Source organism: Fusarium oxysporum, chromosome 5, assembly GCF_000149955.1.
Source record: "Fusarium oxysporum f. sp. lycopersici 4287 chromosome 5, whole genome shotgun sequence".
NCBI classification, from domain to species: domain Eukaryota; kingdom Fungi; phylum Ascomycota; class Sordariomycetes; order Hypocreales; family Nectriaceae; genus Fusarium; species Fusarium oxysporum.
This window is the reverse complement of record NC_030990.1, coordinates 1,446,325-1,468,112: the sequence shown is the minus strand read 5'-3', so window position 1 is coordinate 1,468,112 and position 21,788 is coordinate 1,446,325. Positions and strand designations below refer to the sequence as shown.

General features: G+C 48.2%; 10 protein-coding genes across 16 annotated transcripts; 5 read left to right on the top strand and 5 right to left on the bottom strand.

Moving 5' to 3' along the window:
* Positions 1 to 1,873: 1,873 nt before the first annotated feature.
* On the top strand, positions 1,874 to 4,119 carry FOXG_01600 (uncharacterized protein). Its single transcript, XM_018378493.1, has 3 exons — positions 1,874 to 2,385; positions 2,445 to 2,702; positions 2,754 to 4,119. Exons 1-3 carry the CDS (start codon positions 2,103 to 2,105, stop codon positions 3,863 to 3,865), a joined length of 1,653 nt encoding a protein of 550 aa, XP_018234427.1. The 5' UTR covers positions 1,874 to 2,102; the 3' UTR covers positions 3,866 to 4,119.
* On the bottom strand, positions 3,205 to 5,576 carry FOXG_01599 (uncharacterized protein). Its single transcript, XM_018378492.1, has 3 exons — positions 5,215 to 5,576; positions 4,883 to 5,159; positions 3,205 to 4,538 (listed from the first exon to the last, which is right to left on the bottom strand). Exons 1-3 carry the CDS (start codon positions 5,262 to 5,264, stop codon positions 4,086 to 4,088), a joined length of 780 nt encoding a protein of 259 aa, XP_018234426.1. The 5' UTR covers positions 5,265 to 5,576; the 3' UTR covers positions 3,205 to 4,085.
* A 69-nt stretch (positions 5,577 to 5,645) lies between these two features.
* On the top strand, positions 5,646 to 6,600 carry FOXG_01598 (uncharacterized protein). Its single transcript, XM_018378491.1, has 2 exons — positions 5,646 to 6,002; positions 6,052 to 6,600. Exons 1-2 carry the CDS (start codon positions 5,833 to 5,835, stop codon positions 6,209 to 6,211), a joined length of 330 nt encoding a protein of 109 aa, XP_018234425.1. The 5' UTR covers positions 5,646 to 5,832; the 3' UTR covers positions 6,212 to 6,600.
* On the bottom strand, positions 5,650 to 7,688 carry FOXG_01597 (replication factor C subunit 4). The gene is made up of 3 exons (XM_018378490.1): positions 7,489 to 7,688; positions 7,221 to 7,441; positions 5,650 to 7,172 (listed from the first exon to the last, which is right to left on the bottom strand). Exons 1-3 carry the CDS (start codon positions 7,590 to 7,592, stop codon positions 6,433 to 6,435), a joined length of 1,065 nt encoding a protein of 354 aa, XP_018234424.1. The 5' UTR covers positions 7,593 to 7,688; the 3' UTR covers positions 5,650 to 6,432.
* A 93-nt stretch (positions 7,689 to 7,781) lies between these two features.
* Positions 7,782 to 8,967, top strand: FOXG_01596 (uncharacterized protein). Of its 2 annotated transcripts, XM_018378488.1 has the most exons (3): positions 7,782 to 7,975; positions 8,096 to 8,386; positions 8,450 to 8,967. In XM_018378488.1, exons 1-3 carry the CDS (start codon positions 7,940 to 7,942, stop codon positions 8,717 to 8,719), a joined length of 597 nt encoding a protein of 198 aa, XP_018234422.1. In that variant the 5' UTR covers positions 7,782 to 7,939; the 3' UTR covers positions 8,720 to 8,967. The 2 variants fall into 2 exon arrangements, with proteins under 2 accessions (XP_018234422.1, XP_018234423.1); XM_018378489.1 differs by lacking the exon at positions 7,782 to 7,975 and having other exon boundaries at positions 8,047 to 8,386.
* Positions 8,968 to 9,107: 140 nt separating this feature from the next.
* FOXG_01595 (uncharacterized protein) lies at positions 9,108 to 12,432 on the top strand. 2 transcript variants are annotated; one of them, XM_018378486.1, is made up of 5 exons: positions 9,108 to 9,686; positions 9,747 to 9,951; positions 10,000 to 11,403; positions 11,456 to 11,607; positions 11,672 to 12,432. In XM_018378486.1, the coding sequence occupies exons 1-5, from the start codon at positions 9,270 to 9,272 to the stop codon at positions 11,819 to 11,821; spliced, it is 2,328 nt and encodes a 775-aa protein (XP_018234420.1). In that variant the 5' UTR covers positions 9,108 to 9,269; the 3' UTR covers positions 11,822 to 12,432. The 2 variants fall into 2 exon arrangements, with proteins under 2 accessions (XP_018234420.1, XP_018234421.1); XM_018378487.1 differs by having other exon boundaries at positions 9,116 to 9,686; positions 11,456 to 12,432.
* Positions 12,433 to 12,563: 131 nt separating this feature from the next.
* FOXG_01594 (uncharacterized protein) lies at positions 12,564 to 15,750 on the bottom strand. 5 transcript variants are annotated; one of them, XM_018378483.1, is made up of 2 exons: positions 13,977 to 15,750; positions 12,564 to 13,903 (listed from the first exon to the last, which is right to left on the bottom strand). In XM_018378483.1, the coding sequence occupies exon 1, from the start codon at positions 15,454 to 15,456 to the stop codon at positions 15,046 to 15,048; it is 411 nt and encodes a 136-aa protein (XP_018234417.1). In that variant the 5' UTR covers positions 15,457 to 15,750; the 3' UTR covers positions 12,564 to 13,903; positions 13,977 to 15,045. The 5 variants fall into 5 exon arrangements, with proteins under 5 accessions (XP_018234417.1, XP_018234415.1, XP_018234418.1 ...); XM_018378481.1 differs by having other exon boundaries at positions 12,564 to 14,878; positions 14,935 to 15,750; XM_018378484.1 differs by having other exon boundaries at positions 12,585 to 13,024; positions 13,082 to 15,750.
* A 313-nt stretch (positions 15,751 to 16,063) lies between these two features.
* Positions 16,064 to 19,977, top strand: FOXG_01593 (uncharacterized protein). Its single transcript, XM_018378480.1, has 2 exons — positions 16,064 to 19,334; positions 19,392 to 19,977. Exons 1-2 carry the CDS (start codon positions 17,956 to 17,958, stop codon positions 19,447 to 19,449), a joined length of 1,437 nt encoding a protein of 478 aa, XP_018234413.1. The 5' UTR covers positions 16,064 to 17,955; the 3' UTR covers positions 19,450 to 19,977.
* Positions 16,715 to 19,945, bottom strand: FOXG_18145 (uncharacterized protein). Its single transcript, XM_018398191.1, has 2 exons — positions 19,606 to 19,945; positions 16,715 to 19,552 (listed from the first exon to the last, which is right to left on the bottom strand). The coding sequence occupies exon 2, from the start codon at positions 17,936 to 17,938 to the stop codon at positions 17,594 to 17,596; it is 345 nt and encodes a 114-aa protein (XP_018234414.1). The 5' UTR covers positions 17,939 to 19,552; positions 19,606 to 19,945; the 3' UTR covers positions 16,715 to 17,593.
* A 1,187-nt stretch (positions 19,978 to 21,164) lies between the features above and the next one.
* FOXG_01592 (uncharacterized protein) lies at positions 21,165 to 21,719 on the bottom strand (the record flags this gene model as incomplete). Its single annotated transcript, XM_018378479.1, has 1 exon — positions 21,165 to 21,719. The coding sequence occupies one exon, from the start codon at positions 21,717 to 21,719 to the stop codon at positions 21,165 to 21,167; it is 555 nt and encodes a 184-aa protein (XP_018234412.1).
* Positions 21,720 to 21,788: the final 69 nt, after the last annotated feature.

The following is a 21,788-nucleotide window of genomic DNA, read 5'->3' as shown; positions in this document are numbered from 1 at the left end:
CAACTGTTTCTTCAGAATCCTACTAATATTCTTATGTCTCTTTCGGAAAGCGGGAATCGTTCACTTCTTCATATAATGTTTCGGTTGACGAAGCGTCCCCTTCAGGTTAGACTATCAATTGATATAAATGCGGATGGAAGAAATCATTGTTTACAGAGGCGTTAGAAATGGACAAGAAATTCCTAGAAAACAAGGCACTGTATTCTATCTAAAACTACCTACCTATTGTGTAGGTTATGGTTATGGATAGCCTCGAAGCAAAGTCGCATGCAGCATGGAAAGGTACCACCCTTTCTTGCCTATTTGTCTTTGGCTGACGATATCAACTCTCTTGTTAGTGCTCGGTTTTAATATTCCAACACAGTCTTCCAGAATTGTACTGGTTTTAGAAATTCGTCATAAGTGTGGGAGGAGAGATGTGTTTCCTGTGCCACGGTGGGAAACACAGATAACGCGGCTTCTTCCCGAATAACTGTAAAGTTAATATTCTAAAACGTCTAGAATCACAGCCGCGACCTTCCCCAAACATCCAAAACATATCAATGTACTAGACCGGGTTTTGTCAATATTTATTACGTACATCGAGATGAGCTGTAGGGGAAGAGAAGTGAGCAACAAACTCGAGCAGCCCCGCGACCACCTTACGGAGTATCAGTCGTTGGCTCGAATACCAGTAACATCTTTGCGGTCTGGCCATTATGCGAGTAACAACGCTCAGCACTCAGCACTCGAGCAGAAAGTCAAAAGTTGGATACAGTCTCACAATCTCGGACAGGAAAGGTACATTCTCTTAAATTTCGGGGCACCAGCATATTATATAAGACGGCGGGATCTTACGCCTGCTTTACACAAGCCCCTCATAATGTTTCCTCTGACCTTGCCGCAGAGCTCAAAGTCACTCATTTAGAGAAGGAGAAACTGATATTTCAGTCCTCTATGCAACCACCTGTTTTCTAACCAATCGCGGATATTGTAGATATCCACACACACACACTGAATGTCATGCAGCCTCTATCACAGTCACAGCACATTGTCAGCAAGCGACACTAGATGGTTAGCGGTACTAATTCGAGCCACGCGAGCAAGGAAATGCTGATCTTAGAACCAGTCTCCAGCGCATGCGCGGCAATTAAGCGCTTAATTTCCCACTAATCCAATACTACTCTAGGTCGAGATAACTAACGCGGAACGCCGGAGCAGTAGATGCGCGCATCAACACTAAGAGTTCAGGTTAGCTAGAATCACTGATTATGGGATCCATAAGCTCAGGCGTTTGGACTCCAGTTTCAAGCCGAATTTCCCCTTCTCTCGCAAACTGCTAATCTCTAATACAATAATGCATGTGCTTGTACTATCCCCGCAGTCTACAAGCTTAACGAACGATTTCATGGCCCTCCTCTGTTTTGGCTACCTACCTTGGCCAAGCATCGGCTAGGGACTACTGGCCGCACAAAGGGCCGGCGTCTACAAAGCCATTCAGCGCGCCATGATTTGCTTACCAGCCTATCAAGAGCCTCCCAACCCTGGCTCAATTAAAGGTCTGCAGCCGCTTGAGAAGTCTCTACATGATCTCTGATTGGTAGAGCAAAGCCCCAAGCATTTGAACTTCGAACTACTGGAGTCTATTGGCTGTAGACGTTCATCCTGGTCGTTGGTCATTCTATTTTTGGACTTTGTCGTGGACAGGCGACTATCTGCCCTATGAAACAATGATATCTGAAATAATTACAAAGATCTACTCCGGAGTAGGAAACTAGGAACTTGATAATGTGCTTGCTTACGAGTATCCCTGCAATCCTTCCAACCAGGTGGTGTTTAAAGTTTTGGGTTCTATCTCGATAAAATCGTCTTGACACCCGCATGTTTTGATCAGTGGTGTTTCTGATACTCCATCCAATATCCCACTAAGAAGCTTATTGCTTTCTTTTGTTCCAAGATTGATCAAGATTGGGAATCGCCCATCAACGTCAACATAAGCATTGGATATTGTGCTGGCACCAACCTGACGCCTGTCATGCTTGGCTCTTGCCCTTGAACGACTCATGACCACTGTGACGGTCCTAGCATAACTTCCTTTCAACCGAAACACCAACGCTCTCGACATGCATATAACTCGCTGGAGTTTCAGTATCGTGGTGCTGCTCTCACCTGCCACCATTGCTCTTCGAGCAACGCCCAACTCTGAGTGCGCGGCCCTCTGTTCCGATGGCTCTAACTCAACTCTCAACGACGCCAGTGCTGCGAGAACGAATTCCTCAGATATTGTATGCGAAGACGGAGAGTACACAGAAACTGGAAATGGCATCAGATTCAAGAACTGCCTCAATTGTCTTCAGAAGAGTGAAGATATATGGAGAGAAGAAAGTGACGTTTTTTGGTTCCTCTGTAAGTCATAAGTGAAAACAATTCCAAGCCACGTACCCGGCTGACACTCCATGGCATAGATAATGTACGATACGCATTTGACGTTTGCCTCTATTCTTATCCCGATGCGGCGAAGACTGGGACAATCAACTCGCCCTGTAACATTGAAAGCTCATGTGGATCGCTTGAGGATGCCTTGAAAACATCCTTGCTTCAAAGAACAAGTGATAATCAGTTCGAGTATTGCAAGGCTGAGGATTCCATCATCAAGAGCCCCAGCTACAAGGAGTGCATCAGCTGCCTGCAATCAACATCGAACCAAAAGTTCCTCGCGAATTGTTTGTCTCAGCTTCACTTCCAATCTTAACAGATTACTAACAGGTTCTTAGTTCTGGTAGCTCTCAAGGCAGGTTGTATACAGGAGCCAGAGAGGGGTGACATAATTGGTCTTAGCGGGACCATCTTTGCCTCATCACTCGTCAACATTACCGACCCTAGCACCAACAAGACCCTTCCCGGTGACGGAGGTGCTGCTGTTGGCTCTATGACTACTGGCACAATCGTCGGCATCGCAGTGGGGTGTGGTCTGGGTGCCGCTGGCCTTGCTTGGCTTCTCTTCATGTACTGTCGACGAAGCCGGAATCGTCGAGGGACAGCAATCAAGATTGCATCGCCACCGCCAGATACCCCAATGAACGACCGTTCAATGTATGGCATTCAAAAATCATCTTACTTCCACGACGGTAGGAAGCAAACACTGCCACCTATCCATGATCATCCACGTACCGGAGGACATATACGCACAATGTCTAATGCACAGTACTACGATGGACTTGAGTGCGATGGAGAAGATGGGCTTGGAAATGTCAACTATCACTACGTGCCATATTCGAAAAGCAACGGTCCCAACAGTGCTCTACCAACACATCCTGCATACATTCCGCGGGTTGTTAGCAAACTTCCCGAACCACACATTACCACACACACCCGCAAAGCCAGTGCTCCCGACTCTTATGCCCTTCAGACCTATCTCAAGGCCACCGACGACTTTGGGCTCAATCGGGGCAGTATTAGTGACGCCATTTCGAACAGCACAAGTTCACAGAATGCCAGCAGGAATCCGTCACCTGCTCGCCAGAAAGACCTTCTTGAGCCACTTGTCGCTTCGGTTCCAGTGCCTGTAGCCTCTCAAGCCCCTAGACCAAGGCTCCCTTCTCTGACTTTTCCCTCTCTTCATAAACTTGTTATTCCCCGAAAACAAAACCCTCCAGAGGTCAACTTGGTATCTGCGACCCCGATCTCTGCCGACCCTGACCCCTGTCGCGAAATGAGAATCTCCAAGCCTCTGGCTGTCCTTGATCCTCGGTTCCAGGATCGACCTTTAGGAGGGGGTACGATCCTCGCAAATGAGGTTCCTGTGGGATTCAGTGACGAATATCTGAAGAGGAGAGAGGCAAATAAGTCGCCTATGCTGAGCGGGAACAGTCGCGTTTATGGTTGAGATATCCTATGTGTTCATGTCACGGTTGAACGATAGTTACGGGCAGTGGTTTTACGGAAATGTCAATTGGTTTAAGCCTGGAGTTGTTTGGTTAATATATCCTGGCACGGTACGCTCTAGATCGATACGGTACAAATGGTGGGGTCCAGGAGTTCATAGCGATAAACATTCTTTTATTTTAATGTGTACACTGCAAGTGGCCATTGTAGACGAGCATGTTTCAGCCCAGTCGCTGGCCTGGGCCACGAGACCGCCACGAATCTGGCAAAGGGCCTGTGTTGACACCAGTGCTACGTCCAGAAGACGGGGTGTTGCCAGGTCGAACGGCGGTACCAAAACCTCTGGCAGTGACTCTTGGTGTCTGCACAAGACGCTCGAGCCAGGCAGGAGTTCTCAAAAGCCGAGGACCGTTCCCGAACTCAGGCCAAATTCTAGTGAGAAAATCGAATAAATGGGCAGCGAGAAGACCCTCAATTTCGACCAATGCCTTCTGCGGTCCTGCCATGAGCGCAGTAACAACAATCATGCAGATAGGCAGAGCCTGTGCGGGAATGGTAAGAACGAGATACTGTGTCTTCTGGCCACGCTGGTCTTGGGTAGTGGTGTAAACCATGGCAAGAATGAGGCCGTTCATGTACATGAAGCTCGTCAGGCCGGCAAGGTAGTCGATCATCTAGCGACGTCGTTAACCTCAGTACAGGCACATGACATACGGGTACGTGTTTGGGATATTTGATGTTTTATTGCTATGATATAAAAATGTAGGGAGCTAAAAAACCACTCGAGTGAATTGAGGATCACACGAGCCATCCATATAGACATCCCACCATGCCTGCACCGCAAACCAACCCGGAAATGCGAATGATGGGTGATCCGAAGTGCAGGGGTGATCTTCCTCATTTCCAGGAACCGTGATAGCTGAAGAGGCAAAGCACTATCCGGGCAGATATATGAGGGGGGTTTTGAAAGGAACACATGGGAGAGTAGCAAAGCACGAGTGTGTAGACGCAGGCTTACCAGAATTACGGTGCAGACAAATAATATGTAGAACACAAGATCGACCTTGCGTGGGAAACGTGGGTTTCCCATCTCCAACTGAACGCTATAGCGATACAGGAAGAACGAGTTGAAGAGCAAGTTGATCGGCTGCATTTCGATTAAGAAACATGTTACGAGTCGCCAGATTTGAGGTGGAAACATCCAAAGATAGGATGGGTGATATATCAGACGCATGGCTGGTAATAACCCGACGATGCAACCAATGGAGGTCAACACTGTAGCAGTAATCAGGTTCCTGTGACACAGTTAGCGAGTGCTATCGAGAGCACGAATGAACATGAGTGACTTACCGAGAAACGGGTGGCAGGGCCCAGTAGGCGGCCATCACATTGTCAGCCATGGTGGGCAACTTTGCTCAATGCGACAAATGCGACAGTGGTTGTAGCAGGTCAATGATAGCTGAGTTAAGAGTACTTTTTCTGCACAAGAGAGAAAAAGAAAACAAGTGAAGGTTCAGCTGATGTGTTATGTAGAAAGAGAAGAAACGTGGGACTTCGCAAAACCAGGCAACCGGGGACTCATGGTTATTGCTTGCGTGTCATCTTTGTTTCCGAGATTCTTTGCCCTTGGAAGAGTATGGAAGGAAAGAAGATGACAGCTTAAGAAAATTCTAATAAATGCGCAATCCGCTATAGCGGGGCGCCAAATCAGGGCCGACATTCCGCCGAGATTTGAGGCCCTAGGTGTGGCTAGTAGGAGCTCGCGCCACACTTGGTGAAGTGTGTGTCATGGAAGCGGAAGTGACCGGGCTCGGGATTCTCAAGCTCACGAACATATCGTCTGATGTTGCTGGAAAACTTTTTATTATATTCACTGTTCAATTGGTTCTAGAGCCATACGATCTACGGAGCCTAGAAACCTGGGGCCTGGAAGCATCAACATCACAAAGATAAGGTCAAACCATCATCATGCGTGCTCACGATGCTATGCAGAGCGACGAGGCCAATGATGCTGCTTGGGAGGCTGCCAGAGGAGGTGTTGCAGGTGCAGTCAAGTGGGGAATAGGTGCCGCAGTGTTGGGTGCTGCCGGATATATCTGGTCGCCGTTGTATCGATCCATGACGATTCAATTCAAAGTGTAGGGCTCATTCTCACAGCTGATCCGTCCTGGTACTGACCTTGTCAAGGTATTTACAAATGTGTGGCATGGTACCTGGAGCCATGATCGAGGCAGACTCACGGCTCAGAGCATACGAGCACCGAGTGAGAATGCAGCGGCGGTTGATGGGAGACAGGGCTAAATGGGAACGATATGAGGAAGAATTCATCAAAGGTGATGGCAAGTGATCGCCTCTGGCGCGGAAACAGAGTCCCTATGATCTCAATCTCTCACTGAAAAGTCTTGACTGTAACTTCTTGGGGTATAACGGCGTACATATGTCACATTAGAGATGACCATGGAGTCGTCTGTGTAAATCACATTGCTTTAGCATCTTTCCTTCGCTTTCTCAGTCGAATACCAACTCCAACGCCAATGATGCACCCATGCCTAGATTCATCTCCATATTCTATACCCGAAATCGCTTAGGATCCATGTTGATTTTGCATAGCCGAACGACGCATCCGCTGAGCTGGAGTAGTGTCTGCACACCTTCAAGAACCTTCATATGTGTAAAGCCAATCTCTTTGATAAACTCCAGCTTTGCATGTTCGCTCAACGTAGGGATTGTTTTCGTAACCTTGAACATAGTGCTGATAATGTCGTGGCTTGAATAACCTAGATCCCAAAGTTCTCGGAGTGTTTCCAGTGCGGAATCAACATTGCCTTCATAGCAAGCCTTTAGCATCGCCTGCACCTTGATTGGATGAGGCGAGTCAACAACCTTGAAGACATTGTCTCCCGAGACGAAGCCAAAACCGGCAAAGGTAGATTGAAGGTTGTTGATGGCTTGTCGCATATCTCCCTCGGCGCTGAAAACCAAGGCTGCAAGTCCATCATCACTGTATTCGACCTTTTCCGCCTCAATAATTTGCATGAGTCGCTTTACGACTTGAGCGTCTGTTAACTTGGCGTATCGTAGGATGGCGCATCGTGATTGGAGGGGTTCGATGATCTTGTTGGACTGGTTGCAGGCAAAAGCGAATCGTGTAGTGTTGGAGTAGATCTCCATAGTTCGTCTAAGGGCTTGCTGAGCACCCGAAGTCATGCTGTCGGCTTCATCGAGGATAACAAGTTTATGGCGCCCTGCAGGTAGAGTGACCTTCTTTTGGGCAAAGCCCTTGATTCTGTTTCGGACAACATCGATACCTAGGTGTGTCAGTGAATTCATTCATTCAAATAAGGGGATCCAAGTACCTCGCTCGTCACTGGCATTGAGCTCCAAGACCGCTTCTTTGTACGATTCACCTAAGAGTTGCCGGGCCAGACATAGAACACTGGTGGTCTTTCCAATACCAGGCATACCCGAGATGATTACATGGGGCATGTTGCCTTCTCTAGCAATGATCTTTAGTCTTTCAATCGTTTCTGTGTTGCCGACGACATCGTCAAGGAACACTGGTCGATACTTTTCCACCCTAGGAACAATCAGTGAGCAATTCTTCAATGGGCATAAAGGGCATACCAGGGAAGCTCATAATTTGTGGTTCCATTGGAAGAAGCTTTGAGGGCCGCCTTTGCGGCAGAGTTCGACGATTCGCCACGCTCTTCGGGTTTTTGGGAAGACATTTTGGGTATGCTGTTGCGGTGAAATCGTTGATCCTACAAGTGAAGCCTGAAATGGTATGTCAATCAATCACTCTACGCGACTGAGAGAATAGAGACGCGTCGAGTGAATGGTCTGTGCGCCGGAACCTGGAGCCAAGGTAGTGCCCCACTCCCGCCACCGCTTTCTAACTTTCTATGGCAAAATCTTGTCAGTGCGATAACTTTTTTGAGTCTGTCAAACAGCAGAGATATCACCAACGATACCTTGAATCCACAGCTTCTGGACGATCCACGACGACAATACCACTGCAAAACCACGGAAACAACAGCAACTTCAATTCCCAAGCTTCACACAATATCAAGCAGCCATGGGTGTTCAGAAAAAGACTCGCAAATTCGCAGAGGTATGCATCCTTATCGATAAGCAGCGCAAAAGTTGCCCAAATTTCAACATATCCACGACGATGAAGATGGGGCGCGCAAACGTCAAAAGCACTTCAAATGCTGACCATAATACGCAACAGGTGAAACGAGTTATCGGTCGTCGCGATGCCAGACTAAAGGAAAACAAACTCAAGGCTGAGCTCGCTCAGAAGGAGAAGGAAAAGAAGACCATCAACGGCGAGCTTATCCGAGAAGCGCCTCAGATGCCCAGCAACATGTTCTTTCAACACAACACAGCTCTCGTTCCTCCCTACAACGTTCTCGTAGATACCAACTTTCTCAGTCACTCGGTTCAGCGAAAGCTCTCTCTTCTCGACTCCATGATGGACTGCCTCTATGCGAAGTGTAACCCTATCATCACATCCTGTGTGGTAAGCCTCCAGCTCCAAGCTTGAACCCTTTGTACCGTGACTAACAGGTGTTTCCACTCTTAGATGAGCGAACTTGAGAAGCTCGGACCCAAGTATCGACTGGCCCTAAGGGTTGCAAGAGACGAACGATGGACACGGCTTGAATGCGACCACAAGGGCACCTATGCAGACGATTGTTTAGTAGACAGGGTGCAGAAATCCAGGATCTATATCGTGGGTACAAATGATAAGGCACTCAAGCAACGGCTACGAAAGATTCCTGGTGTGCCAATCATGAGTGTGGCGAGGGCCAAGTACGTGATAGAGAGGTTGCCAGGTGCGCCTGACTCCTAGGTGTTCTTTTTGTTGTTTGGGAATGGGGAATTTGCATTTACGAGTTTACGACGCATCGCATAGCTGGGTTCTGGCCAGTACTAATGTCGTTGAGCCTGGTTACTATTTGACAGGGTTGTTATGCGATGTTCTAGGGTAGCTAGGCACAAAATTCAACGTATATTCACCCTCATTCATAGTATATTGGCAAGCTACCTATTCAATTAGATGTCTAGTGTTCACTTAGGCCGTGTCTCTTTTGTTTCGAAGTCGGTTTAGTTGAGTATATAACTCACTTAGCCCAACGACCGTTGTTGAACTCACCCAGTGTACCCCGGATATAAGTGGCCATGAATCCTGTAGTGACATGTGATTGGGTGTTCATCAGTACCTCACTATGTATTTGCGTCTGACATACATCTTAAGATACACACTCACTTTCAAACCTCTGTATCAAACCGTCAAAAACGATTTACATTAAGTCAGTACTACCCACTGTCTAGTATTGCAGACAATAGAATCATTCCTCGACCTTCGGATACCTCTCACACCAGCGCATTATCTGACGCAGATGGATTCCAGCCCAAATGATAATGATCAGTCATCAACATCTGAAGCCCGCCAGAAGCGCTCACGCGTTCTTCTTTCATGCGCACCATGCCGCAACTCAAAGTTGAAATGTGATAGAGAGCAACCATGTGGGCAATGCTCCAAAAAGGGACGCGCATCTCAGTGTGCCTATGCCCCAAAACCTGAACGGAAACGGCCTGCCAAAGGCATGTCCGCACGTTTGAAGCGTCTCGAGGGTATGGTGCGGGAGATGATGGACTCTGAAGGTACAGCCCCAGGAACCCATGCAAGTGCTGGAGCCGGGGCAGGATTGGCGAACGGTACTGCTACAGGACCGGACGTCCAAGGCCATGTCGTACACAGCGAGAAAGGGGCAACCTACGTGGGCGCAACGCATTGTATGGCGATGCTGGAAGATGTACGTATTCATATAGGAGTCTGCGATGAGCATATGGAGCTGAGGCTAACAGTGAGTTAGATTGAGGACTTGAAAGACTACTTTGAGCAGCCTGAAGAAGCGGGTGAGGATCAAATCCTAGACGATGAGATTGATCCCACAGAAGTCATGTTGAACACAAGAGCTGGACCAAGGAACCGAGAGGAGCTGCTAAGTCGCCTACCGGAGAGAAAGGTCGCAGACAGACTTCTTTCGCGTTACTTTGCATCGATGAGTCCTTCGCAACGTTAGTATGTCCCGCTAAACACCCAGTGCTTTTACTAACAATTGCCAGATATTGTTCACCGGCCAGTTTTTACCAGGCAGTATTCTAAGTTCTGGCAAGACCCTAACGAAGCATCATTGCATTGGATAGCGCAATTATTCATGATGCTCAGCCTTGGCGTCTTTTTCAATAACTTTATCAACTCGAGTGAGCTCGAGGGTGACTCTCCTCTCCCAGCTCAGGACAGGATCCGTCACTACAAGGCCTGTGCTGGATGGGCTCTCGTCTGGGGCAAATACACACAACCATCTTCGGCGACGCTCCCAGCGTTCTTGCTCTACGTCGAGTCATCTTTCCTCTTTAATCGTGCAGCTCAAATGAACTGCTACGTACTCTCAGGCGTGTGTATCCGTCTGATGCTCAAGATGGGTCTCCATAGAGACCCAAGCAAACTGGCGAACATCTCACCTTATGAGGGTGAGATGCGGAGGCGCATGTGGAACATGGCTATTCAAGTCGAACTTCTCGTTTCTTTCCACATGGGCCTCCCGAGCATGCTACAAGGTATAGAAACTGATACTGCAGTACCACGAAATCTAGACGACCATGACTTTGACGAAGACTCGACGGAATTGCCTCTTAGTCGACCACCTACAGACTGGACCTCCATGACATATCCAATCCATAAGACACAGATTCTTCGGGTGTTTGGACAGATCGCGAGACAAGCTCATGCCCTGACACCGCCAAGTTATGCTGAGGTCGCCAAGCTCGACAACTTGCTGCACGAGACCTGGAAGAGTGTCCCATCTTTCATGATGGTACGGCCACTAGATGAGTGTGTTGGTGATCCGCCCGTTCTGCTCATCCAACGTTTCGGGTTGACAGCTCTATACAACAAATGCCGTATTGTATTGCATCGTCGGTATCTCGCAGAGGCAATACCGCAACGTGAGCATGATTACTCACGCAGGCAATGTCTGGAGGGTGCTTTGTCGCTGCTCAATTACCAACACATTATTTGGGAAGCTTGCAAGCCAGGTCACGTATTGAGCCAGCATGGTTGGTTTGTCTCGTCCCTCGCGGTTCATGACTTTCTCATGGCCGCAATGGTGCTTTACCTCGTCGTCAAGAACGAAAATTACTCAGAGGTTGGAAGTGACTATGACTGGATGTCGCAGACTGCACCAACGCCGACTAAAGACGAACTAATTTGCATGATCAAGAGGTCTTGGCTCATCTGGGCAGATGTGTCACGAGACGCAGTGGAAGTCAAGAAGACAGCAGATACACTGGCTACAATGTTGGCCAAGCTCGGAGCTCCAGTCGAAGAGCCGGCGAATGCCCTTGAGCAAGCTGTTCCCAGTGTTAATGGTGATAAGGAATACTCTTCGCTTGGGGCTCCATCTGTAGACCCTAGCACACTGGGGTCGATCGGAGGTGATCCGGCACTGCTATCGACTCTGGGGTTGGGTAAGACGTCCCGAGAAAATACGATAGATAAGAGATATACTGACAAGGATAGGCTCATCAACGGGATCTACATCAGACCAGACACCCCTGGATCTTAATCTGGCAGGAGATGCAGGAACTAGCATGAACTTTACGAATATGGGAACGGAAGGTCTTCAGTTTGATCCGGCTTGGATGGATACTGCAGCTAGCAACATGGACTGGGTAAGTTGCGTCGTGGTCGTTATCCATGAAAGCTGTGCATTTGGCAAACTAACAATCTCGGCAGCGTTACCTCGACATATCGCTGGCTCACAGTCATGATGCTGGACGCAACGAGGACACTGGTCAGACGTGGATAGAGAGGGCACCACCTTTGGAACAAATGGATATCATGGGTTCAGGAATCTGGATTCCAGATCATCCTGAATCCACTTGAGGATGATCAATCAACATCTTTAGAAGTGTAGTTATGGTTATACTATCCGTAGAGTCGATCATATTGCCAATCTGAAACCAGGATTTGACCACGACAGCTTATCGTATCTCTTGTTGACAACTTGTTGAGTCAGATAGCAAGGTGAGAATGCTGATAACGTTTGAGACAGATTGTCCTCGGGATATGTCACCGCTTCGACAAACGAAAGGGTGGTGTGGCCCTCACGAACCGTTACAACCATCGGGCCATGCAATGCATACACAACATTCCGAGCTAGGTCCGCTTTCTGGGGAAACAAGATCCGGGGAACTAGCTAGCAATCCCCGCAGAGCATTTAGATGTTGATGATCTGGATGAAGCTCATATCAGGGAACATATAATTCGAAGTGGGAGAGGATTCAGGCTTCTCACGCTTGACCTTTGTTTCTTCTTTTTGCCAACAGGCAATATTGCCGCAGTATTTGGTGATTGAACAGTCGGCACAAGATCATCATTGTGACAGTATCACCAATATTGCGAAATGGCTGACGTGTTCGCCTTGAAACACCCACCGATAAGCATGTCAATACACGATATGATAACAACTGAACCCAATCCAAAGGATCATGGTGATTACAGGGATGTATGACGTCGATCCGGGGAATTGGTTGATAAAATTAGTGGCGTCGTATGCTCCGCGGAGATGGTCATATCAGTTGCGGCGTCGGGATCCCATCCGTCGACACAACATACACTTGCACAACACCATATAAACAGCACGGAACTCCGGCCGAAGTATATTGTACGTTTGAGAATGTCGGCTTGCAGTGCAATCCAATATTGAAAGTAATATCTATTGATCAGGTCGTGTGATTGCGTTTGATAGACCGCCAATTCGCAATCTGAACCTTCTAGAACAAAACCACGGTTCTAGAGCATGACGCCCGGGTCCGTACGCCGTGTATTGAGCAGGTGACCGGCAAACCACCCCTGAGCCGATTAACCCTGGAGGACCAAAAGGTATTCATGCAAATCAAAGTTGCACAAGAGCAACATCAATCATTGTTGGCAGCGTGAAGTCCCAGCGATGGACTGTTTCGACCGTCTTCTAGACTGGTTCGTAATGAAAAACATCAGTGATTTGTATTGAATAAAGTAAAAATACCCTAAGGAATTCTGAAAATGCCTTCAAGCATCCAATCTATTAAGAAACTGCACAGTCCACTATAAGATCAAGTCAACAATGCTTCCGCCATAGTAATAACCATGACAGTACCGCACACTAGGGGAAGCCATCCGCCACGATGGAGAACTCTCAACAGGTATAGCATAGAATCGTTTCGTTTCATTTCATTTCGTTTGCGAGTCTGGTGACCAACAAGGGCTTCATCGCCATCCCACGACGCCGCTATCAGTTGCACGAACAAATAGGCAGCTTGATGTTGGACGTGTTGTCAAGTCGATGAGAAATGGATTCGGGTTGAAAAATTTTGACTGGAGAGTCGTGGTACTGCATGGATACTTTTACCTAATTTGAACGCTACTTCGGCACTTCTTCAACCACCTCCACTTCTATCGTGGGCAGCTTTCTGCCCTGGTCTTTGTCTTTTTGGGGTTGAATACCACCAAATATCTGGCCGCCGGCCAACTGGGTCTCCAGCTCCAAAGGAGAAAGAGACCAAGACCTGGATCATGGACCTGGACCCGGACCTCAATTTAGTAGCGGGAGCGTGCGTTCCTAGTCGGTTCGCTCCCGCGGGGATGCGAAGATCTGTTTCGTTCGTAGAGGGCAGGTAAAGTCATGGATCGTTTGTTGACCTCCCAGTAGTACCGGTATACTGTTCCTCTGCTGGTTGGTACGGCCGGCTGCCCGCTTAGATTGATTAACACTCTAATAAGGTTGATCACGGGCAGAGCCTCAGGGTGGTTTTAATGGGCTTGGCAATGGTTGGTAACATTGTGGTTTGATCGTTCATGATGGTGAAGGTGGAAGAAGGGTAGAGAAGAGGTTGAGAAATTGAGGGAACGTCTGTAAGTCAATAGATTAGATAGGTGTATTCTGAAGTGAAAAACAACTGCCATTTACGGGTAATATTTCTGGGACTGATAACTAATAAGCGCCTGCCCTATCAAAGTTCGGCATGTCGGCGACAAAGCTGAAGTCAGTGCAACTGACCTGTCCAATATGCAAGCCTGATGCTTCAGCTCGTGCGGCAACCTATAACTGTCTTGTGTATTCCGTGCCCAGACAGAGATCATGAGTTAGACCATCCTCCTCTCCGACCAACTCATGCCAGTATGCCTCGGCTGCAATGCAGTCACCATCATGAAATGAGGAGAAGTGAGGAGTGATGAGGTACATGAGACATCGGCTCCCCTCTCCGACCTGATATTGGGTTGATGATAGTGTGGAGGAGGTAGTATCGCGCCATACGTGCCAATCGTGGGGGAATCACTGCGCCGCAGAGGCCAAAAATGGAGAGGTCAATTCCATGATGGTCTTGTCTGCTTAATGTGCGCCGTACTGTTAGGTGGTAATGAGGGGTTGATTTAGCAAACAGGTACTAGACCAGGTCAATATCAAGGGACGGACCAGCCGTGGTCTTGTGATACATTCATCAGGCTAACATGAACCGAACAGGAGAAAGCAAATTACTCTAATTCTCTATCTATATGTCCCGACAACAACATTGTAGATGGAATCGAGTAAAAGCTATGTAATGGGAATGAGGACCGGCGCCTATTGGCGAATGATGGTGTTGGGGTATGGCCGATTCCGCAATCTGGAACCTGGAGCATCCCCGTCGTTTGTCAAATTGTCTCTCATGTCATGACATGGGTGGCACTGCATTTGTCTGGTTGTTGGACCTGGACCTGGAATTCCTTGTTGGACACCAACACCATCATCATGGTTAAAATGACAATTCAACTCGACGACAGATATGCAAGAGCTGCCGAGATGTTACCCAGATCGGCCGCTCACGAGTCGAATCTCCAACTCACTTATTATGCAGGGAAATATTAACCTACACCTATCCGACAGTAGGCTGACTTCATGGCTGATACAAACATGGGGCGCTAAATAAGCTTCCATGTCAGTTGACTCCGAGACACCGACCTGGAGATAGCAATACATCAGTGAGTTCTGGGCGATAAGCCCAGCGGCCTGGATCGCCGATTCAGAGACAAGCTTGGACTAATCTCGGTGTGATTGGCCATCCCCGGACTTTCAATCTGTGCTGGTTTTAGTCGAAGAGAGGGTCTTCTTTGAAGTTTTTAACAAGCACGAAGTGGGAGACCGAGAAGAAGATGAGCTTTTTCACAGCCAGATGTGAGTGAAATGAGGCCTTCGATGGCGTTGCTGGAGGGGCAAATGGGAACACGAGTTTCGGTGGTATTGCGTCCAAACCTTCGCCTTCTAACGACATCCAGCAGGCTCTCGAGAGGTCAGCTCGTGGTGTAAGATTGATAGTGATAACCTGGAAACAAGGAGGCTCATACCACGAGCAATCAATTTTTGCCCCGATTGGTCCAAGCTTGACCATCTTGGCCGATCCTCTATCCACCTTGACGGCTCCAGAAGCTTTTTCAAGGCGTAGCCGGCCGATTTGAATTTTTTTACCCTTGGTGACCCTGTTGCCGTGCGCGTCTGGCATTGGCTCCAGCTTTCATATTGGGTGGTGAGTTAACGTAACGCCTCTGAATTCCCCGGAAACCATTATTTCCATCATCATCATGAGGGTAAGGTAACCTGTACTTGGGTGGTCTGTTTTGACGTTTGTAAATGGCCCACCGAACAACTACTTCCAACACCCATGGGAATGCAGCCCTGGTGCAGGGGCGCCTGTAGGCGTCACCTGGGGTCGAAAAGGCAACATCAGGTCTCTTTATCTTTCGTATCTTGCCCTGTCCTGAGTAAGTGAGGAAAATCTCTTCATTTAAAAGGACGGTCAAGAGTTAAACCCGTTTCATCCGGAAAGGTACTTGGTGGAAGTACTGATAAGAAGACTCGGAGTGGTTCCGTCTAGGTTCAAGAAGGTTAGAGGAGAGGCAAGGCGAGACAGGTGACTTGCTGACCGAAATCCTAATGGACAAAAAGGGCAACTGTTAATGTACTCCTATCATGCCACGATACCTGTGTCTTGGCTTGAGTCGAACCATCAACAAAGGTACCTTGATAGTGCAGGGTACTTCTGTAGTGACGTTGAATTAAAGATGGCGTTTCTTTTCAATTCTCTTATCAGTCGGTCGAGTCGGTCTCTGCTTGCCGGTCCGGGTGTGGTTATGGAACTTCTGGTCACTTTACTTTCCCATTGTGACGATGAATCCGGTCTTCGTTATCGCTTGGTGCTCCCCCTCTATCCTCTTGCTTCCTCTAGTTTTCTATTATCGAACAAGCCAAGTTGGCGAGCATCCATCCCCAGTTTCCAACCCGCAATCTTGAATCTTGTTCCCCATTTCCCCATTCTTTCCATGCTGTTCTACTGCGCTTCTGCACGCATAGTCATCAGCCCTGACACCCTATTTGTGTAAGCTCTTGAGTGTTGCTGTTATTGCGATACCCCGCCAAATCAGGAACCGTCTTTGAATGAGACAAAGTAAAATACCCGCAGGATGAATGATAAGAAAGCAGGCAAACAATTTCATTCGCTGCCTTATGCTACGCGGTTAATCGTCACGCAGACAAACTGAACTGCAGCGTATGCTTGACGCCAAGCTTGAACTAATACTTAAATAAAAGTTGAAAGTAGATTTTCCAGTACAAGTTAATAAGTGGCCAGCTTAGCTCAGACCCCTCATTCATCGTCAAGGTTGTTCTTGATCCCTTCATTCTTTTCGAGCTACTTGCAGCTTTTGTCTTGGCCCTCTCCAGCTACAACCTTTTTGGACTTCATCGACGCCATCATATTTTTGGTGTCGGCCCCAGATCGTACCCACGAGGGCCCTTCGTGTGTGGCTTCATTCAGTGATATCCATACCTGTACCCACCGACTGAGTGTGAGCGTGAGGTTAGTTTCAAGGACTCGGCGCTATCTCTACACCTTGGTTGTGATGTCGCATACACCCCCTCGCTATCAACCTGCAACCGCACGCCATAAACCGACACCACCCATACCTTACCATACCATCCATACCTACATTTGAATACCTTACATAGGTATAGATTCTGCTCCTGCTTGGGTTTGCTACGCTGCTCTACTTACACACACCGACCGAAGTCGCAGCCGACCTATCTTATACTTGTACAGAGCCCGGCTCTCGTGTCTATTCGTGAACGACGACTTGACCATATATCTCTTGCAGGAGATCGACCTTGACCGGTGCAACGGAACCCCTTGTTACAGCTGCAAGTCGAACCATCCTCTCGACTCAACCCATCTCAACCTGACTTCGTCATCTGAGTTCTCGGCTCTCTTCGCTACGCATCCGCACCCTTTGAAGCTGCGTCGTCGCTTACAGGACCCTGAAAGCAGCACGCTAGAACCTTTTCCAATTCCACTTTCACCCACAATCGCACATTGGGTCAGGGTTGTTTGTTGGATTACCATTGCCTTACCTATTTAAATCCACCTAGGAACTGGGGCGCGCACACTGCACTGCACGCTGAGCGCAAGCCTGGCCTGGCGCAACGCCGCGACGGAGCATCGTGACCTCTTTTTTATTTCTTTTACTGGGGTTTCGAGTTTACTAGTCGACAGTCGCTTTGTTGTGTCCTGTCTGGGTTTCTCTATATTTTCCTCCCCCTCTTCTCTCTCTTCTTGACTTTTCTCACGATCTCCTACTTCTCCCTCCTCAGCTTCGAGCAGACCACCAATACCCTGCTGTCTGCTGGTGGTTTTGGCTTCCGCACCTGCATTGGCTCACCCTCTGATCCACCACCACACTTGAGTTTTTACGTACAGACTGTCGCCTGTACCTTTCAACTTTACCTTTCACTTGGTGGTCATATCTTGTTTTGCCTCCCAAACCGGCATTCCGAGGACCACCCCCGACATAATACCGGCTGTGGCTCTGTTCCGACCCGGCTAATAAAGGCCTTTCTGCCTCCGCTCCGTGGCCGGTGGCTTCAGCCCTCGAGTCAAGTTCCGATCGCGACGTGATATTTTCTTTTTCTTCCCGCTCACACAGAGAGTGCATCAGCGCACTGCTATAGCATGCCCGCTCAACTAAACGGGTCCATGACCGCCAGCATCCCCATTAGAATACCCGGCGACCAGGCCCAGGCTCAAACTCAACCTGCTGTTTTTTACAAGCAGCACAAGCATTCCAGATCTTCTTATTCCGATTCTTCTCCGCTCGCAAATTCAAGGAACAATTCTTTAACCTTCCGTCCTTATAAGAGGCTCATGTCAAACCCAGACAAGACGATCGCTGTCATCAACGCCAGCGGGCGACAAGCTGCGTCTTTCATTCGCGTCGCTACTGCTGTTGGTTATCATGTGCGCGCTCAGTTGAGAAATCTCGACGGTGTCGTCGCTGCTGAAGTTTCGGGGAATCCTAATGTTACCGTATTTGTTGGCGAGCTCTACACAAGACATCAGCCCTCTGAAGCAAATCGTGATGTTACCAAGCACGGCCCGCTGGCCGGTGTCGGCGTCAACTACGACTTGATCGCAAGTCTGTTCCGCGGCGCACAACTCGCCTTCATAAATACAACTTTTTACGGCGACGAGATTCAAATCGGAAAGGCCCTAGCCGACGCCGCTAAGCGCGCAGGAATCCAACACTACGTGTACTCATCCATGCCTGACCATGGTGCTTACAACCCCGAATGGCCCTCGTTGCCCCTCTGGGCTGCCAAGCACGAGGTCGAGCAGTATGTGCGCAAACTGAGAATACCAGCCACTTTTGTGTACACTGGTATCTACAACAACAATTTCACCTCCCTTCAGTATCCCCTTTTCTGCATGGATCTTCAAAAGGACGGCTCGTTCAAATGGCAAGCACCTTTTCATCCTGACGCCAAGCTACCCTGGTTAGATGCCGAGCACGATGTTGGTCCTGCAGTCCTGCAGATCTTCAAGGATGGACCAAGCAAATGGAACGGAGAGCGCATCGCACTTGCATACGAATACTTGACACCCAAGGAGGTGTGTCGACTCTTCTCTAAAGGAGTTGGCCGTCCTGTGCGCTATGTGCAAGGTCCCATTGAAATCAAGGTTCGAATCCCTGAAGGCTACCGGGAACAGCTCGTCGGTCTGGAGAAACTGTTCGACCCGAATCAGAAAGATCCTCGAAAGCAACCGCCTTACTTCGGTGACCCCAAGGTCGAAGTCAGTTGCCCAAGCGAAGCCTTGGAGTTGTGGGAAGGCCCTCGAGGTATCGAAGAATACGCACGTGAGATGTTCCCCATAGAAGAGGAAGCAAATGGTCTCACATGGATGCTGGACGATGATGCGAGTGACGATGAGGAGGTGCACAACACAGCAACCCACGTCGAGCAACTGAGGATCCACGACGGTGATGATGATAGCGACGACGATAATGACGACGGCCTTGTCATAAAAGGTCGCAAGCGGGACGAGGAAGAGTGGTTAGCATAATGGAAACCCATGGCGTCTGGATCTTGGCTAAAATACGACATCAAAAGCAGGAAAGGGGTTAAAAAAGAAGAGTTAGTCCATGGGAATCTAGAAGCCCAGTCCTGAGGCCATTAAGGAACGGAGCAGACCTGGCGACGCGGCATTGCATTTCGGCAGGAGTTGTGTTTTTGGAGAGGCGTCCCTACCGGCGTAGGTTTGGTCTAGGAACCTAAACGATTTTATTATGACTTGTCAATGGATGAAATAAAAGTAACGAATTACCTCTGCCCTCAATTTGTTTTGCGATTAGCCTGTGGTGTGCGTTGAAGGTAGCATTTATTTGTGGCCGGGTGATGCTCGTGCAACTCGGCGAGACTGAGATCCGATACTAGCAGACTTGTTGGAAGTCTCTTGCTTGAAGGCCACCATCAATCTAAATGAAAGATGCTTGGCTCAAATGTCTGAGTGCTCTTAAGTAGGACACATCCAACAACGAGCTGGCAAAAGAGTGCGTGTCGATAAAGTGAACATGACGAGGGATGGCTGCCTCGACGTAGCTGAAATGAAACAGGGAATTCAGCTGCTTCTTATATGTGATCATCTTAGAGCCAGGAATAATAGATTAATAAACGGCCACCTCGTCATGCATAACACCACTATGTTTATCTGCCCCCTTACATCAAGATGCTGGTTTGTCATAACAAGGTTTAACAGTATATCATGGCAACGCCATTCACCACCCCCGCGTATCCGCCCTCCGTACCGTTGAATGTGGCTCCCATGTAAGAGCGCGTGGGGTTATGTTTATTCTAGAGAGATTTACTTTGTGAATGGTTATCATATGTGGCACTTCTATGCTTTCTTGGTGAAGTTCAGATCACATCGCAAGAATCACACAAGGACGAGAATTGCTACATTAACTACCCCGGAATCAAAGACTTGCCAAGATTATCGCCACGGCGGTCGAGTTACACGCCGCGTGGGGGAGAAATCCGGGGTGACAAGGGGATGAACTCTCCGTTATCTAGCATGATTAGGGGCAATGCAAGAGAGGGTGGTCAGGGTGTTTATCTGTGATGCCTCTCCTTATCTATCGGGACTCTAGATCCAAGATCAAACGAAGCTCTTCAACAACGAAACAATTAAAGCCAACTTATTAAGAGTTAAAATATAGTCAACAGCGAGTTCCATTCTGTGCATGTTAAACAATTATGGCAGAGATCAACCCAAAGAATTGTTCTATCCGCTCTAATCATGACTCCAGGTGCTCGAACACAGGGATATCACATGCCTCACCTGCAACTGATAAGATACACAATTTGGTACAATATTTCCTATCAAGGCCGCGGAGTTGAAGCCGGATATCCAGAGGTTCGAGAAGGTATTCAAGGCTTGATCAAAAGTACCCTGGGTCGTTGAAGGCTAATCGAGCCTCTATGATATAACTCAGGCGAGGGGATAACTGCAGCAAATGTGGTAAGACTCTTGTCACCGATATATTTTTAAATTTGATGTATTAATCCTTGCTGGATATTCACGATAATGAAACTACTGCTCTCTTTAAGTCAGACTTATGCTTTATAAAACTCTATCTTCCATCCATGTAGAGTCAATACTTTATATCCATTCACATACACATAAATATTATAAAAAGAAGAAAACCAAATCAAAGTGTTGACTGTATAACTAGCTACACGCTTAAGCCCACTATCCCATTCTCGAGTTTCATATTGCAATAAAGACACACCGAAGGAGAAAAAAAGCAAGCAGCTCATAGCTCTGATCCAGCACCACCATGGCAACATGCCCCCAAATCGTACCTTATCACATATCGTTTGTATTTAGATTATCATATGGTTGGGCCGGCCAATTTTGCGACCTTTCAGCCCCCCATGGACTGCCTTGATTATGTTGTAGTGCTCTTCGAACTCGTCGCTGATGAGATTGCATTTGATTGTCCTGTTGTTGACTCGCAACTCTTGTGGGATATAGGGGGGCAGTGCAGTCCCTTCCCGGGCGAACCGGACGATTCTCATTCGAGCAAGGGCGATGATGAGTTCAGTGTTGTATTTTTCAACCCTTGCCCTCTCACATTTGTCCCAGTTGACGATCGTGGACTCGATGGCCTGTGCCTTTGTGACCCCTTCCTTGAATCGTACAAACTCAGCGCCCACAGTTAGGCCACCCTTATCTTTCCAGCAAAGCTTAAAATCTTTGCCCTCCGAGTTTGATTCAAACTTGGCGCTCATGTAGGCCGTGGCCTGAGCCATCCGATGTGGGTTGGTCTGAAAGGTCTGTCCTCGCTTTCGCTTTGAGGGGGTGATGGGGAGGTTTTCGACAAAATATCCAACAGGTACCGACGTCTCTTGGATCTTCTTTTCATGCAAGGTTGGCATTACGACGATGTCGTCATCTGAATTCCAGAGATAGAAGACTTTGTCGAAAACCACTTTCGGAGATTGGCG

Coding starts and splice junctions, on each gene's coding strand:
- FOXG_18145 (XM_018398191.1), bottom strand. CDS start 17,938: ATGCACTCTCTGTGTGAGCGGGAAGAAAAAGAAAATATCACGTCGCGA.
- FOXG_01599 (XM_018378492.1), bottom strand. CDS start 5,264: ATGGCTGACAATGTGATGGCCGCCTACTGGGCCCTGCCACCCGTTTCT. Junction 5,160..5,214: donor GCCCTGCCACCCGTTTCTCG/GTAAGTCACTCA, acceptor ACTGTGTCACAG/GAACCTGATTACTGCTACAG. Junction 4,539..4,882: donor TTGTCTGCACCGTAATTCTG/GTAAGCCTGCGT, acceptor CGACGTCGCTAG/ATGATCGACTACCTTGCCGG.
- FOXG_01597 (XM_018378490.1), bottom strand. CDS start 7,592: ATGTCTTCCCAAAAACCCGAAGAGCGTGGCGAATCGTCGAACTCTGCC. Junction 7,442..7,488: donor ACAAATTATGAGCTTCCCTG/GTATGCCCTTTA, acceptor GATTGTTCCTAG/GGTGGAAAAGTATCGACCAG. Junction 7,173..7,220: donor CAATGCCAGTGACGAGCGAG/GTACTTGGATCC, acceptor TGACACACCTAG/GTATCGATGTTGTCCGAAAC.
- FOXG_01594 (XM_018378483.1), bottom strand. CDS start 15,456: ATGCCAGACGCGCACGGCAACAGGGTCACCAAGGGTAAAAAAATTCAA.
- FOXG_01600 (XM_018378493.1), top strand. CDS start 2,103: ATGCATATAACTCGCTGGAGTTTCAGTATCGTGGTGCTGCTCTCACCT. Junction 2,386..2,444: donor TGACGTTTTTTGGTTCCTCT/GTAAGTCATAAG, acceptor TCCATGGCATAG/ATAATGTACGATACGCATTT. Junction 2,703..2,753: donor CCAAAAGTTCCTCGCGAATT/GTTTGTCTCAGC, acceptor ACAGGTTCTTAG/TTCTGGTAGCTCTCAAGGCA.
- FOXG_01598 (XM_018378491.1), top strand. CDS start 5,833: ATGCGTGCTCACGATGCTATGCAGAGCGACGAGGCCAATGATGCTGCT. Junction 6,003..6,051: donor ATGACGATTCAATTCAAAGT/GTAGGGCTCATT, acceptor GACCTTGTCAAG/GTATTTACAAATGTGTGGCA.
- FOXG_01595 (XM_018378486.1), top strand. CDS start 9,270: ATGGATTCCAGCCCAAATGATAATGATCAGTCATCAACATCTGAAGCC. Junction 9,952..9,999: donor ATCGATGAGTCCTTCGCAAC/GTTAGTATGTCC, acceptor AACAATTGCCAG/ATATTGTTCACCGGCCAGTT. Junction 11,608..11,671: donor CAGCTAGCAACATGGACTGG/GTAAGTTGCGTC, acceptor CAATCTCGGCAG/CGTTACCTCGACATATCGCT.
- FOXG_01596 (XM_018378488.1), top strand. CDS start 7,940: ATGGGTGTTCAGAAAAAGACTCGCAAATTCGCAGAG. Junction 7,976..8,095: donor AGACTCGCAAATTCGCAGAG/GTATGCATCCTT, acceptor AATACGCAACAG/GTGAAACGAGTTATCGGTCG. Junction 8,387..8,449: donor CTATCATCACATCCTGTGTG/GTAAGCCTCCAG, acceptor TTCCACTCTTAG/ATGAGCGAACTTGAGAAGCT.
- FOXG_01593 (XM_018378480.1), top strand. CDS start 17,956: ATGCCCGCTCAACTAAACGGGTCCATGACCGCCAGCATCCCCATTAGA. Junction 19,335..19,391: donor AAGCGGGACGAGGAAGAGTG/GTTAGCATAATG, acceptor CGACATCAAAAG/CAGGAAAGGGGTTAAAAAAG.